The 16,185-nt window shown below is 37.5% G+C and overlaps 1 protein-coding gene across 1 annotated transcript in view; it reads right to left on the reverse strand.

The window, feature by feature from the left end:
• Positions 1-4,927: 4,927 nt before the first annotated feature.
• Positions 4,928-16,185, reverse strand: part of NDUFS4 (NADH:ubiquinone oxidoreductase subunit S4) — a 117,699-nt gene continuing 106,441 nt past the window's right edge. The window contains exon 5 of the mRNA XM_082836812.1: positions 4,928-5,142. Within this exon, the coding sequence (XP_082692938.1) occupies positions 5,039-5,142 (104 nt within the window). The 3' untranslated portion in view covers positions 4,928-5,038. The remainder of the gene's footprint in view (positions 5,143-16,185) is intronic.

Consider the following 16,185-nt stretch of genomic DNA (forward strand, 5'->3'; position numbering starts at 1 on the left):
AGGAGGTATGTAGCTGTTGAGCTTAGAGACAGTTCTTTTCATTTAAAAAATCCTTTGTTGGCCTCCTCAATTCCTTATTTATCACCTCTTCCTTTTTGTTTACTGAAAATACCTTCCCTAAGGAATTGTCTGTGACCCTCCTCTCTGTTCTTCATAATTTTATACTCACTACTCTATTCGTTGCCAGAGCTATCATTGTTACAGTCCAGCCAATGCTCTTGGCCCATCTGCTAAGCTCCAGACCCACATTTCCAATGGTGGGCTGTGAATCTTTGATAGCTGTCTTTTATAGCTCATTGGCATCCTGCATTCACTGTAACTAGAACTGAATTCATCTTCCCACACATAGATTTATAAACAGAAAACCAAATAATACCAGAAATGAATGTTTCATCAAATAAGGCATGTTAAGAATTTTGTTTTGCTTTGTTTTACACAATAATGGAAAACTAGAGAAGTATCTAATTTTTTGGTTTTTGCAGATGTCAATTTTGAGTAGTATTTCTTCCAATATGTCTTCACTTTGCCTTGTTCCACATGGACCATCCTAGTCATGGTGCAAATGCTGCAGGAATGGAAAATCTGACTTTTAGATTATATTATATATATTATATTATATTATGAATTTTAACACATTGATCTTCTCAGTCATCAAAAACTTTATATATAGTTGTTTTTCTGTTTAACCATTATAAGCCATATCAAATGCTCATGGACCATGCATGTTGTAAGTGCTGCTCTGACATCACACTGAGGTTTGTCTTTATGTTTAAATCAACTTTTATTGAGGTATAATTTACATTCACTAAGATCTACCAAATTTAAGTATAGAACTGATATGGAGTATGTCCTAAGGTATACTAAGAAAGAAACACAGCAGGGTACAAAAGAGTACATACAGTATGCTTCCTTTTGTGTAAGAAAGGAGAAATATGAATATGTACATTTGCTTAATTTCCAAAATGAAACACAGCTAAGATAAATCAGAAAGTAATAAAATTGGCTACCACAGAGGGTAGGTAAGAATGGGACTCCTTCAACTTTTTAGTACAATTTTGATTTTTGAACCAGGTTAAAATTTTACATGTTTAAAAAATAAATCAATAAGAAAGAAAAAATGCTATACATGAATACAAAGGAACAAATGAACCTAACTGTATATGAAAATAGATAATGTAAAGAGTTAATTCAAGGAACTTGGGAAACAGTGCCCTGACTCTATCTCTTCTTTTTTCTGAATAAGAATTGTGAAGAAATCTTGAACTTTACCTTGTAGTTTGTTACTGGTGGTATTAGTGATTTCAAAACCATTTTGTGTGTATTGTAGGATAGAGTAAGAGTAATACACTGATGTTAGGAACCAGGATTCTCACTGTGAGAGAAGGGTGATAAAATATTCAATGGGGGTGAGGGAGAGTAGAGGAGGAGGGAGATGCAGAGAAAGAACTCTGAGCTACTGGACTGGAATTGGAGGTTATCAAGATATAAAATATGAGCATGTGTGTAAACTCTGCCCACTTTCATGGGTCTATATAGTACCCTAAATTTTTTTTTATTGAAGTATAATTTATAAATTTGTGTTAATTTTTGCTGTACAGCAAAGTGACTCAGTTACAGGATACTGAATATAGTTCCCTGTGCCATTCAGTAGGACCTTGTTGTTTATCCATTCTATATATACTAGTTTGCATCTACTAATCCCAAACTCCCAATCCTTCCCTCCCCCACCCCCCCTCCCCCTTGGCAACCAAAAGTCTGTTCTCTAGTTCTGTGAATCTCTTTCTGTTTCATAGATATGTTCATTTGTGTCATATTTTAGATTCCACATGTAAGTGATATATGGTATTTGTCTTTCTTTCTGACTTAATTTGCATAGTATGATAATCTCTAGGTCCATCCATGTTGCTACAAATGGCATTACTTCATTCTTCTTTTTATGGCTGAGTAATATTCCATTGTATTTATATACCATATCTTCTTTATCCATTCATCTGTTGATGGACATTTAGGTTGTTTCATGTCTTGTCTATTGTAAATAGTGCTGCTATGAACATAGGGGTGAGAGCCTAACCTTGATTTCTAAATATTACTTTCCGCTAAAAGGAAACAGGGCTCCTTGGAGAAATGACTGATTCCAGGTCTGAGGGGGGAATGTACAAAGTAAACCTAAAATATATTGTTCCAGAAATCAAGGAAGTGTTAAAAAAGGGGGTAAAGATATGCCAAAAGGGACAGAGGAGCCAGCCTGAGGGAGCTCCCAAAGGTGAAATCTGGGACATTAAATATAATGAGAATAATGAATACTAAATAAAAAAGAATCCATAAATCAACAACAGTAATTAATAACAACAGCAAACCAGTGGGGCTAGCTAGTAGATGGAGAATTGACAGAACTAGAAAATTACCATTTGCAGTCTCTGGTGTAATACCTGATTCAGGTAAGGACAGTCCAAAAATGCTTACACAGTTTGGTAAAGTTTTCTTGGGAAACAGGATTTATGCAACCTCAAAGTATCAAACCATAGATTATGTACTAATTAAGAGATAAAAGTACTTTGTGATGGAGACTCTGGCGTGTACCACCTTAACCAAGTGATTACACTAACATCACCAATAATTGGACAGTGATTTTATGTGCCTCCAGGACTGATTCTTTGAGAAAAACAAAAAATTACTAATTATTGGTGATATTAAGTTTGATCACTTGGTTGAGGTGATACGTGCCAGATTTCTCCATCATAAAGTACTTTTATCTCTTTTAGTTAGTACATAATGTATGGGTTGACACTTTGAGATTGCATAAATCTGCTTCCCAACAAAATTTCACCATTGTTTTAGCATTCCTTGGATTATTACCAGGAATGTTTAACTTTAATCTCATCATGACGAAACAATGAGAGAAAGCTAAATTATGGAACATTTTCTGAGGACTAGCCTGAATTCTTTGAAAACACCCCATGTCATGGAAGAAACAAAAAAGCAGGTGAACTGTTCAAGATCAAGGAGACTAAATTTAATATATAATTATTGATTGGATCCTGGACTGAAATAAATCAGTGTAAAGAACAATATTGGGGCAACCTGGCAGAGCCTGAATATGGACAATTGTTAAACTATCAACGGTCAAATTTTTAAAAATTGTGACAATATTGTGGTAATATAGAATAATGTCTTTTTTCTAAAGAGATATTTCCCTAAGTATTTAGAGATGATATTATGCCTGCACCTTACTTTTAAATGAAGATTGTGGGGAGGAAGGGAGGGAGAATACATGTGACAAAATATTAACTAGTAAATTTAAGTGAAGGGTATATGAGTGTTAATTTTTAACCTTTTTTTTTATAATAAAAATTTGTGGAAAATCCCACTGAAAAGGAAAAAAATTTTTAAATATAATCAGTGATCTTTAGATTAGGAGAAAATCTATTACAGTATAATATATTATTATGATCACATACCATTGTTGGCAGGCTTTGGTCACAAAATCATCATCATGAGCTTCCTACAATAAATAATGACATCTCCTGGACTTATTCTTGTTAAATTGACAACTGGAGAGACACTGGAGCTTCTCATTAGGTTCCCAGAGTTGCCATATATTCCAGCATTCAGTTTCCTCAACCTAGATCTACCCCTAACCAGGATCCAAAGCACAGGCGTAATCATGTCTACATCTATGGGTAATCAATCAATTAAATCACAATTTGAAAATCTATTTTTTTCTAATTTTGTGATTTAATCTTCATTACCCATGTAGGTTTAATATTTATCTTCCAAAAAACCCACTTTAATTAACTGTTCCTCAGTTTTCGAGAATATATGGGAGATTATTTTAACAATATTTAAGATAAAACAAGATTGTTTTATAAAATTAAAAAAAATCTGAGTTCTAAAATTTAAAAAATCCATTTAAAATTAACTCTTGAGTGGTCAGTATAATTCTTAGATGAGTGTAAATAACATCAACTTTTGAACAGCTATTGAATAGAGTCCCAGTAAATATCCACTAACAGTTTCAAAGACGTATCAACTGAAAACTAGAAGAGAATGAGACAGACCAGGTTTGGTTTGTATTCAGAATCACTGAAACAATCAAACTAATCATTGTTTATTGTGCTTTCCCACGAGTGAGGCTTTGCTGAAGACATTGAGAAAGAAATTTCAATACTTACAGTTTTAGTCATTTGCAGTCTGGCTAGGGAGGTAAGAGTTATATGTTTTTAAATATAAAAAGCAAAAAACTGGGAAAATCAAAACGTTGAAAACCAGAGGTTTAAATTGTGTATTACATGCCACAATATAAAAAATGTCTTGAGAAAACACGATATGGTCAGTGTGTGTTTGGTAACTCATACTGTATGACCTAAATGATTAGCACATAACAAAAGCATATATTTATATTTTCTAAAAATAACAGTGAATACTAATCATCTCTAACAAACAAAGAACTGGTTTTTATTTTCTGAGTCTTTTAATTCACAAGAATATAAAATCTTTACCTGGACCTCACAATCATGAAGTGTTGATTTGTGGGCAGCATTTAGTATGGAACACAATTCATTCAGGCTCAAAGAAACTTAGAGAATATTTCTAATTAAAGAAGAGGATTTCAACAATAAGGAGATTTGGGTTTAGGTTTATCAGATTGCAAGGTAATCATGAATTTCTTTACCTATGATAAAAGGAAAATTTCTAAGACAGCATTTTGATAATGATGGCTGGTAGTTTATAAATATTATTAACTTGAAGAATGGTCATAAAAAGCAAGTATAAAACTTCAATATTGCAGATTTCAAGTACTCCTTTTAATAGATTAAGTGCCGAAATTTCCTAGAGGTATGATCACCTGAAAATGTCTCTCTATAAAGGAAATTATAACAAGTGTAATTTTAGACATCAAAAAACATTTAAAATGACACCACAAAAATGTAGTTTAAAGGTCAAATTTATTAGGAGATTGAGGTGTAATATACACGGACTATAAATACTGAACAGCTGACTTTATTCACAGACAAGCAGAGATATAATCCGTGCCAACCTATTTTGTGGATACTCTTGTTCTTTTGTTCCAAGAAAAGTTTGCGCCGTAAGACTTGGACTTGGGTTTCGGAACCCTTCTCTCTTCAACATCATAGCTCCATCCTAGAAAACAAAAACAAAAATAAACACACAAGAACAGAATTAAAGAGGACACCTGAAGAACACAGCGAGCAGAGGCTAACTTTCATAAATTTAATGTTCATTTATCACGAGTATGTGTCAACACATTTGAAATATAAATATTTAGTAATGCGTCCCCTTGTAATCCTGTGTGACGAGAGGGTCTAACGTATTGCCTGAAGATGATTTACCATATCTTAAAGGTGTAAGCCATGATTTAATTTCTCCTTGCTGAATATTACTTGTTCAAATATCCATTAGTTATGTATTATGTAAAAATTTCCATTCCTCTTTGTGGTTTAATATGTGATTTCTTTAGCTGTAATGAGCAATACTGAACAATATAACCCATCTCACTGCTTTCGAAGAGCTGGTGCCTTTATAACAGTTTGGAGCTCACTTGAAGTGATACAGAGAAACATGTACAGAACTAACTATATAAATCAGAGTTAGAGGAGACCATAAGAGATTACTTGGTTGAGCTCCCTGGAGTTTGACAGGCAGATTAAACTCAAAAAGTTTTTCAACGTTTGTTTCAAGGGCTGTCTACATTAGACTCCCATTGAAGTATCTGATAACAGTGCAAATTCTTAGGCCTGACCAGAGATCCACTGGATCAGAATCTCTTGTGGGGACCTGGGAATCTGTACTTAATTGATCCCAGGAGATTTTTATGCATAGAAATTTGAGTACCACTGGTCTAAACTGCCTATTCCCTTCTGAGAGTTTATACCTTCTCTCCAAAGCCCTTCTCAGTGTTTTACAATTTTGAAAACTGGATTTATATATGTCTATACCTTCTGCTTTAAGTATAGTTCAGTTCTTCTAAGACATGGAGAAAAACCAAATAAACACACTCCTCCTTGAAAATATAATTGTCATACTTTTATTCCCTAGTCCAAGCAACCTATCTATATAACTCACTTTTCTTCATTAGATCCATTTTCCGTCTCTGTAATTTGTCATTCTTCTCTTCTAGAACTTTCTTCAAATAACTCATCTTGAAACATTTGATTCATGGCTGAATCATGCAGTCATATATAAAATTTCCAAACTGAATACTGTAGCCTAATTAAGTAAGCTTCTTGATCTTGTGAGTTGTTATGAATTCTAGTGCCTCTAGGTGAGTATAGTATTTGCTACCACAAAGCTTACGTTGCAACAAGCCTTTTAGAATTCGATTTTGCCGTAAAAGTGAAGCCTATGAAACTCAAATCATCAAAGTATACTGCTAGTATGCCTATTTCAGTGCCCAAAAAGGGGAAATAATTAATAACTCCACTGCTAGAACACTATCTTCAAAGAAAGCCCATTTGCTATAAGGAAATGGAGGAGGAATGCAAATGAAACAAATGGTTTAAAATACATCTTACTTTCACAGAACCCCAAATACTGGTATATTAACAAGTGGTTGTTTGAATTTCAAAAAATTTACTAAAGAGCATAAGAACAGTACCTACTTTATAGGTTGTCATGAGGTTTAAACAAGCTAATTCATGTAAAGTCCTGGCATTTATTAACTTCTATGAGAAAGGTATTTTTCTAAAACCTTTATATGAATTAATATTCTTTTATATAACTGAGGAAACTGAGGCACAGAATGGTTAGGTAACTAGCACAAGGTCACTCAGCTAGGAAAGGGCAGAAGCAGTATTTGAACACAGTCTGATTCTGGAGCCTGTGCCTTAACCATACTCTATTGGTTCTTGTGGTTTATAGTAAGAACTTGATAAACGTAAAGGTATTATTTCTCCCTCAAGTTTGATTTGCAACTTCCTAGCAACTTATCTTCTATATGAAGTATTAATGTGAATAAAATCTGTCATATTGGAACCCATTAATTTTGAACTTATGATGCTTTGAATCTAGTTAGGCATAATTTGGCCTAGTTATTAACTATAGGAAGGGGTTTTGGTAAGCAAATTAATACTGTGAACTAAGTATAATTTTAACATTATAAACTTCTCAAGCATTTCCTACATTAATCAGCAAGTGGTGCTGATAATTATAAAATACTCAATTCAGTAAAGCAGGTATAACAATAATATTTACTGAGCATTTGTTATACATTTAACAAAGATTATCAATTGCCTTCTCTGTGTCAGGAACTGTTTAGACACCAGAGGTAAAGCAGTAAACAAAAAATTTCCAAACTTCTTCAAGTCAGTAGGGGAGGAGAAGTTAATAAGTAAATGCATAGTATATTACGTGCTAATATAGTAAAACGTACAATTAAAAATATATATTATATACTAATGAGTACTAAAGAGAAAACATTTTAGAGAGGGCAGATAGGGGCACCTTCCGTCCCTGAGAAGATCACATTTGAGCAAAGACATAAAGGACATCAGAGAGTTAGTCATGTGGATGTCTGGAAAGAGAGCTTGAAGGCAAAAAGAACGCAAGTACAAAGGCCTCCATTCAGGAATGCGCCTGGTATTCTGTGTTCTAGGTCCTGCACTGAGTTTTAAAATTGAGTTCATAGGTTGCCTGGCTTATGAGGTAGGCATTATAAATACCCTGATTTTATATCTAATTATGAGGAAAAATAGAGAACATAAACAAGCAGCCTAAAGCCACATGGCTAATAAGTGGCAAAGCCTGGATTTTAATTCAGGTTAAGTCTGTGCACCTAACCACCTCATAATAAAATGGCATTTCCCTGTAACTGCAATTTTTATCTATTTCACCCATCTCCTTTCAACCTGTGTGATTTCCTAACTTTTTTTTCTGTTTATTTTTGTGAATGAGTTGAAAAGACGGTTTTAAGAATCCCTGGAAAGTAAGGCTATGTCCTCCATATGTCCCCCCATAGTTGCGAAGAAAGGAAATCGTTTCTAGTGTGGATTCTATGTCTGGTTATTGTAATGATTACTGGTAAGTTACCCAAGACTCTGTGATCTTTTTCTTGCCAAATGATGGGTGAGACGACTTACGTTCCCTCCCCCTCTGCCTTCCTACACACATTCTCCAGCCCAATAAAGACACTAAGAGGAACTGAAGAAGAAATGAGAAAGCACTCAGAAATATTTAGTAATTGGTACTATACACACACACACATACTTGATAATCACTCTCAATTACAGTTAATCCTTCAACCACGAGGGAGGAAAAGGATTTTTTTTTACTGCCTCAGAATGCAGACATGGCTCTATTATCTGTTCTGTCCATGGAGTCTGAAAACGCTGTCAGGGTCACTGCAATGTGAGAAGACTGGGGTTTTGTACACATAAAAGAACAACTGGTTTGGGTTTTCTCCTGGTAACTAAGGAGTGAGCTGACTCTTGGGAATTGTGAGCCAGATTATAGTTGCTGTTGATAGTGATAACAACAATAAATAGAAGTATCATTATAGGGATTGGAATGTGGATGGGCAAAGCACCCTGTGAAACAAACAGAAACACCCATGGAAGAAACCTGCGTTTGCTAACGGCATCCGTCTCTATGCTATTACTTTCCACTTTATCACAGCCACCAGTGATTTTTCTACGGAAAACTCTGTTCCCAAAGCGACACAAGCAACTGTGTTTCTCTGATTAAGTAAAAGCAAAGAAGGGTATGAGGAAGTCTAATGACAATTCACAATAGACTGAAACTCAAGTCAGAGTCTACGTAAAATCTCCCTTTGGATTTTTCAGCAGTTTTCTACTATGTAGGACTGATGTTACAATGAAAATTTGCCCTTTTCTGGAACCCTGTTAAGAATCTGACCACATTTCCAAGCATCCCTCTACAAAGTGTTTATATCCAGTGCCTGGATGAACAAATTTACTGGTCCCACTAAAAACTTCATACCACAATCTTTTAAAATTATTTTTGTAATATTGTAGCAGTATAAAGGCTACTGGGGCAAGCTGTAGCTTAAACTAAAAAGACAAGATAACTACAAGAGTAAAAGCACTTGAAAGGACATTGAACATTTGTACTTAATGAGTATGTTACATGAATTGTACTCATCTTTTCTACTTCCTATTTGAAACTTGTTCTTAGAAGGATAGAAGATAATATAACCTGTGGGAAATAAAACATAGACCTTTAAGAATGGAATCTTATTTGTGAAATGTTTAAATTTCCACAGGAATTGCTTTTTCAACCTGAAAATTTTTTTTAAAGAAATAACTCAAACGAGTTTTTGAATGAGATTATGAAAGTGAAAACGCTTGCACTCTCTGAAGAATGCTTGTATAAAATCAAGGTGTAGTCTATGACAATGGTTTCATGTGTTGTTCTGTTGTTCTGGTTGTTCTGAAAACCAGCCCTTGCTCCTCCCAGCTGTGCAACAGAAGAAGATCAAAGCAACTGAGTCTAAGGCAGCTGCCCAGGGATGGGGTAAAGCTCCTAGGGCTGCCGTCACTTCCCACTGAGGAGAGCAGCCATATGGCATGGATTAACCACAAATCCAACCAACAGCACCCAAATGATGAGAAGCTGACTCCCTTTGCTGTTTCACACACTGGAATGCTTTCACAAAGATATTTGAACTTTAAGCCCTAGTATCAGAGAAATACCTCTGGCAAATGCTCCAGTAAACTTAAAATGTGATCTGTGATATCCCATGCTCAATTTCTTCTTCAGAAATATGCCCATTTATTTTGTTGACCTCCAGATTGTGGCTGGTATATTCTACGTCCTATGATATGAATGTCTGGTGGAACCTTTTCAAATACTACCAAAAAACAAAAACAGAAAAGCCTCTGAACAAAAGGAGACCCCAATAATTTATGAATTCCATGTATGAGACAAAAGAAAATCCCATTCATTTAAATTTACAGAACCGTTTTATTTATGGTTCAGTAATGCAGAAATACAGAGAAACATTCATCAGTGATTTTACTGCTTGTGAAATATGTTACCTCTAGTAACCTTGGTTCAAGTCCTGTTAAAGGTCTTTCTCCTCCAATAACCTAATCGCAAACTCTGATATTTGGAAGCGAACGGTTTAATGATTTTTCCTACTGTCCATTTGTGTACAAAGTAAGAACGATCACATAATTTGGCACAAACTGACATATCTGGCAGTCACTGCTAACAGAGGCATGGGATCAGAATAGCAAAGACTTTGAGAGGTATGTTGATACTTAGGAAGTTTCAAGATTCCCCACCAGGCCATGGACCCATACTATGCGCCTAGGTAAAAGCAAAGCATAAACTTAAAATATAATTTCAGGAAGGAAGGGGAGAAGGAAGAAAAGTAGCTTTACAGGCACTCAAAAGTACCTTGGGACTTCGCTGGTGGTCCAGTGGTTAAGCCTCTGCGCTTCCACTGCAGGGAGCGCCGGTTTGATCCCTAGTCGGGGAAATAAATAAGATCCTGCATGCCGCGTGATGTGGCCAAAAAAAGTACCCCTATTTGAAATTCTCACGTATCTAATATTTTGGGGGAGAGGAAGAGGTTCAGAATAATTTAAAAATATCTTAGATCTTCTTTTAGAAAATATTATAGAGGAGAAATGTATTTTGGATACACTGGCAAAGCAGTTCTTTCCATGAAAATTATGTAAGATGGATTAGCAACACCCTACACCTGCCACAGCTGCAAAGACCAAAAAAAAACCTTTGATACGATAGTTAATGCTCCCTTAAATTTTATCTGTTCAAATAATATATTTGCTATACAGTATTATTATTTTGGAGCCACATTATTCAGAAGTTGCCACAAAACAAACTGGTTTGTGTTCCAAAAGTACATTTGAAAATCAGTCATTAGAAATTTACAAGACATTTTTCTAGAGAACGAAACTATACAACAAAGATAGATTTTCAAAAATCACTTAGGGGCTTCCCTGGTGGCACAGTGGTTGAGAGTCCGCCTGCCGATGCAGGGGACGGGTTCGTGCCCCGGTCCAGGAAGATCCCACATGCCGCGGAGCGGCTGGGCCCGTGAGCCATGGCCGCTGAGCCTGCGCGTCCGGAGCCTGCACTCCGCAACGGGAGAGGCCACAGCAGTAAGAGTCCCGCGTACGGCAAAAAAAAAAAAAAGAAAAGAAAATCACTCAGATTTTGACATAATTGGTCTGGGTGTGGTCTGTGTGTAGGGATCTCCAGAATCCTGTAGATTTCCAGAATCCTATATAACCCAAAATATACTAGAACCTCACTAAGCCCCCATGTATAACACTATCTCTATGAGAAAAATTATTTCAGACTTCCAACAGGGAATCTAAGGAATTCACGTCTGTCTGTCTGTCTTTCTCCTTAGCAGCCAAACGGAACATTTCCCTAGCCACAAGACAGTCAGTAGTACTGGGACTGGGGATTGGGAAGAAAGAATTATGTAGAAAAAAAAATTGGTGCTTCAGTAGAGACGACGCAGTGCTTATAGAACAACAGATCATAGCTGTTAATCTTCTTTGAGTTACTTTGCAATTCCAAACGTTGTATGTACAAATAATCTTCATTATTCGCAGATTCTGTATTTTCAAATTCGCCTACTCACTAAAATTCATTTGTAAACCCAAAATGCATACTTGTGATGCTTCCATGGTCATTCATGACATGCACAGAGCAATGAAAATTTTGAGTCATCCAACACACATGCTCCAGCTGAGATCAAACGAGGTAATGCTCTGCCTTCTTGTTTCAGCTCTCACACTGTAAACAAGTATCCTTTTTGTAGTCTATTCACAGCCACGTTTTTTGCATTTTTGCACTTCTTGTTGGTAATTTCACTGTTTAAAATGACCCCCAAGGGTAGTGGTTTAGTGCTGTTTAGTGTTTCTAAGTGCAAGAAGGCTGTGATGTGCCAAGTTGTGTTAGATAAGCGTCATTCAGGCATAATGCTGTTGGCCATGAGTTCAATGTTCATGAATCAACAAAATACATTAAATAAGGTACTTTTAAACAGAAACACACATAAAAACAAGATGGTGTATTGACTGGCTGACAAAATTTTGTGATCAGAGTCTCACAGGAAATCATTTGCCCTAGGAGCAATATTTCAGTATTCACTAATTTAGCGTTTGTGGTGACTTTATAAAACAATACTACCGGGCTTCCCTGGTGGCACAGTGGTTGAGAGTCCGCCTGCCGATGCAGGGGACACGGGTTCGTGCCCCGGTCCAGGAAGATCCCACATGCCGCGGAGCGGCTGGGCCCGTGAGCCATGGCCGCTGAGCCTGCGCGTCCGGAGCCTGTGCTCCTCAACGGGAGAGGCCACAACAGTGAGAGGCCCGCACACCGCAAAAAACAAACAAACGAAAAAAACATAAGTACCATGAATAATGAGAATCAACTGTACTTGATAGATATATAAATTCTGTCCTGCCTGGTGACTCCCTAGGCCTTGGAAAAACCAGTTTTGTTTCTATTTGCAATTCATCTCATTCTTCCACTCTATATAAATTTGTGCTGTACTGACTTTTCCTTTGAACTGGTTATAACGCCTGCCTGGCTCCCTTATTTCATGAGTAAAATAAATTCTTCAACAAATGTTTACTTATATCGATATTAAATCATAATCTCATCTTTTTCAGGATATTCTTTTAACAATTTTGGAGGTACTACTGAGATGCCCAATAGGTTCACCAACCAAAACCAAGTAAATTTCTTCACCAGAAGTTGTGTACCTTATTTTAAGCTCAGGCATATCTTTTTTTGGCTTCTGAAAGTAAGAGAACTTTGCTGATTCTCGTTTTTCAAATTTCAATGTTGTTCTCTACTAATCTGGGGAACTGATTTAAAGGTCTGATCATTTAATGATTCCCTTAAAATGGATTAATGGGGACTTCCCTGGTGGCTCTGTGGTTAAGAATCTGCCTGCCAATGCAGGGGACACGGGTTTGATCCCTGGTCTAGGAAGATCCCACATGCCGTGGAGCAACTAAGCCTGTGCACCGCAACTACTGAGCCTTTGTGCTGCAACTACTGAAGCCCACGTGCCTAGAGCCCATGCTCTGCAACAAGAGAAGCCACCACAATGAGAAGCCCACGCACCACAACGAAGAGTAGCCCCCACTCACTGCAACTAGAGAAAGCCCACACACAGCAACAAAGACCCAACGCAGCCAACAATAAATTTTAAAAAATTATAATAACATTTTTAAAAATTAATTTAAAACAACCAAAATGGATTAATGCCTTTAGAAATCCATTCTCAGATGAGAAAAGACAGAAAATCTGGTTTGTTAGTCCTTCCTATTTGAGATCAAATAAATGAAGAAGTTGTAATCACTGAGTAGAGAACAGCTCTTTAGTGTCGACCAGTGAATATTAAAATTCTATGTTTACTATTAACCCATGGCTGAAATTTCAGAATTGAAATTATAAGTTCTTTGTGTGACTATGTGTCTGTCTATATAACCTATTAATTCAGAAATGCCTTTACTTCTCATTATGTGTGTGGCTAGTGTTTTTCTACCTCCAGATGGAATTAATGAATTAGATTATAAAATATCATTAAGGGGCTCTGTTCTGACTGGGTATAGAGAAAATACATGCTTGTATAAGTGGAATATTCCTAAAATGAGGGAACTGAATTTCTAATACCTTGAATGTGCTAGGTTTAAAAAGTATTCTTATAGGACCTAACAAACATTTAAGAATTTAAATTCAGGTAATATAGGTAAATTTTGGCAAATGGCAAATTGAATTGTTTAATAAACAGCTATGTTTTCTCTAATATATCAGTGTTAAATATAACACAAGCATAGATTTTTATTCTACCTGAATACAGTCTTTCTAAACTTATACAAGTTTTCTGATCAAATAAGCTAACATTACTTCTTTTCAATGTTTTACAATCCTGCAAAATGTAAATTTGTGTTTATCTACAATGATTAGTTATTCTAACAATTTTATTTCAACACTAATTACGTTTTGCAATATGTCATCTTTAAAATTAATTTCCAGGATCTTTAGGTAACCTAAAACCTTAAATGATATTAATGAATATTTATTAGATACCTAGATAATTTCTACAATAAAATACTGAACAATTGATTACTAAGCAAAAATTTAATTTTATGTACTTCTGCTTCTTTTATATGCTACAGGGAGGCTGTATCTTTGGTTTGTTAATGGACACGTTCATTTTTGCCACCTGGATAAGTTGGACTGCAAGGAATGCACACGAAGATGGCTTACTAGGAGGATGTGGAATTTGCGTCTCCTCACAACTAGGGCACCTGCCAGGCACCGGTGGGTGAACACGGTCACCTAAGGGGACGGGAGGAACCCCCAACGACTGGGTAGGACGTGGGGAGTGAAGGGTTGGGAGAAGTGGAGGGGGGATGGGACTGGCACCCCTGAGGGGTGGCTTTGGGAGGGGAAGGGATCCCAGCCTGAAGGGGGAAACTGGTGAACCGTTAGGAGGGCAGAGGATCAAAAGGGAGCGTGGCCAGATTTCCCCTGCCCACCTGGATCCCCAGGAACCTGTTGAGATCCTGGGCCAAATTCTCTGCCCACCTAGGCCCCCTCCAGCTGCCTGGGTCCTGAGGGAATGGGAGGGAGGTAAGGGGGTACAAAAGTAAAGGCCGGACCTCTGGGACCGGCACCCCTGAGTGATGGCTGGGGGAGAGAAGGAGTTCCTACACCCAGTGAGACCCACCCACAGTTAGAGGTCCAGTGGCAACGGGGGAGACCCTGGGGGAGATGGTGGGGGAGGGGTGCGAAGTAATGGAAGGGAACACAGCCAGGGCTTTCCCTGGCGGGGTGCGAAGTAATGGAAGGGAACACAGCCAGGGCTTTCCCTGGCCACGTAGGCATCAGGAAGCCTGTTGGGCTCCTGGGCCTAATCCTCTGCCCTCAGAGCCTCCCTCCTGCTGCACAGAGCCCAAGCACACCCCTACACCCCCACCCAGGGCCCTACCTCTACACTCGGACAACCCTTCCAATGCGCTGGGCGTAAACCCCAGCCACACACCCTCACCCAGGGCCTTACCTCCTAACTCCAGAACTCCACAATCCAGAGGCCCTTCCTTCCCACTTACTGCCTCTCCCCTTCCTAGCAGGTCCTAAGCAGAGGCCCTGCCCCATGCTTAAAAATCGCCCCACCTAGGCCATGCCCCCAGGGCCCTTCCCAGCTATGTGGGTACTGAGCCTAGGCCCTGTCCCACCCTAAACCCTGCCCCTGCCTAAGTTCCACCCCCGCCTAAGCTCCGCCCTCATAGCCAAGGATTTTTTCTTTTCTTTTCTTTTTTCTCTATTAGATTGGAGGTCTGTTATACCTTGTTGATTCATTGTTGTTCATTCTTCTATATCTTTATTTTTCCTAATCTTTTATTTTTCTAATTTTATTTTATTCTTTATACTTTATTAATGATCTCTCCTTTTGGCTTGTTCCCCACACCCCCCACCCCCCCCCCGCTTTTTTGTGGTTTTCTTTTTTTCTGCTCTGGATTTATTTTACCTTGTGGCAGTTGTTTCAATTATAGTTTTATTTTTCCTAATATATTTTTTATCTTTCTAATTTTATTTTCTTTTTTATTCTTTGATATTGTACTGCTCCTTGTTTCCCTCCCTCCCTCCCTCCTTCCTTCCTGTTTCTTTTATTTTGCCACGAAGCTTGCGGGATCTTGGCTCCCAGGCCGGACGTAGGGCTTGAGCGCCTTTGGTGGGAGCTCCGAGTCGAAACCACTGGACTAACAGAGAACCTCAGACCCCAGGGAATATCAGTCAGAGTGAGGCCTCCTGGAGGTCCTCATCTCAGCACTAAGAACCAGCTCTATCTAACTAACTACCTGCAAACTCCAGTGCTGGATGTCTCAGGCCAAACAACCAGTAAGAGAAGAATACAGCACCACCAATCAAAACGAACAAAAAAATTGAAATGACAAAAAAATATGTTACAGACGAATGAGCAAGGTAAAAACCTCCAAGACCAAATAATAAATGAAGACGAAATAGGCAACCTACTTGAAAAAGAATTCAGATTAATGACAGTAAAGATGATCCAAAATCTCAGAAACAGAATGGAGAAAATACAAGAAATATTTAACAAGGATCTGAAAGAACTAAAGAGCAAACAAACAGTTGATGAACAACACAATTACAGAAATTAAGAATACTCTAGAAGGAATCAATAACAGA

The sequence above is a fragment of the Leucopleurus acutus genome (assembly GCF_964270905.1).
Source record: "Leucopleurus acutus genome assembly, chromosome: 3".
In the NCBI taxonomy this organism is placed as follows: domain Eukaryota; kingdom Metazoa; phylum Chordata; class Mammalia; order Artiodactyla; family Delphinidae; genus Leucopleurus; species Leucopleurus acutus.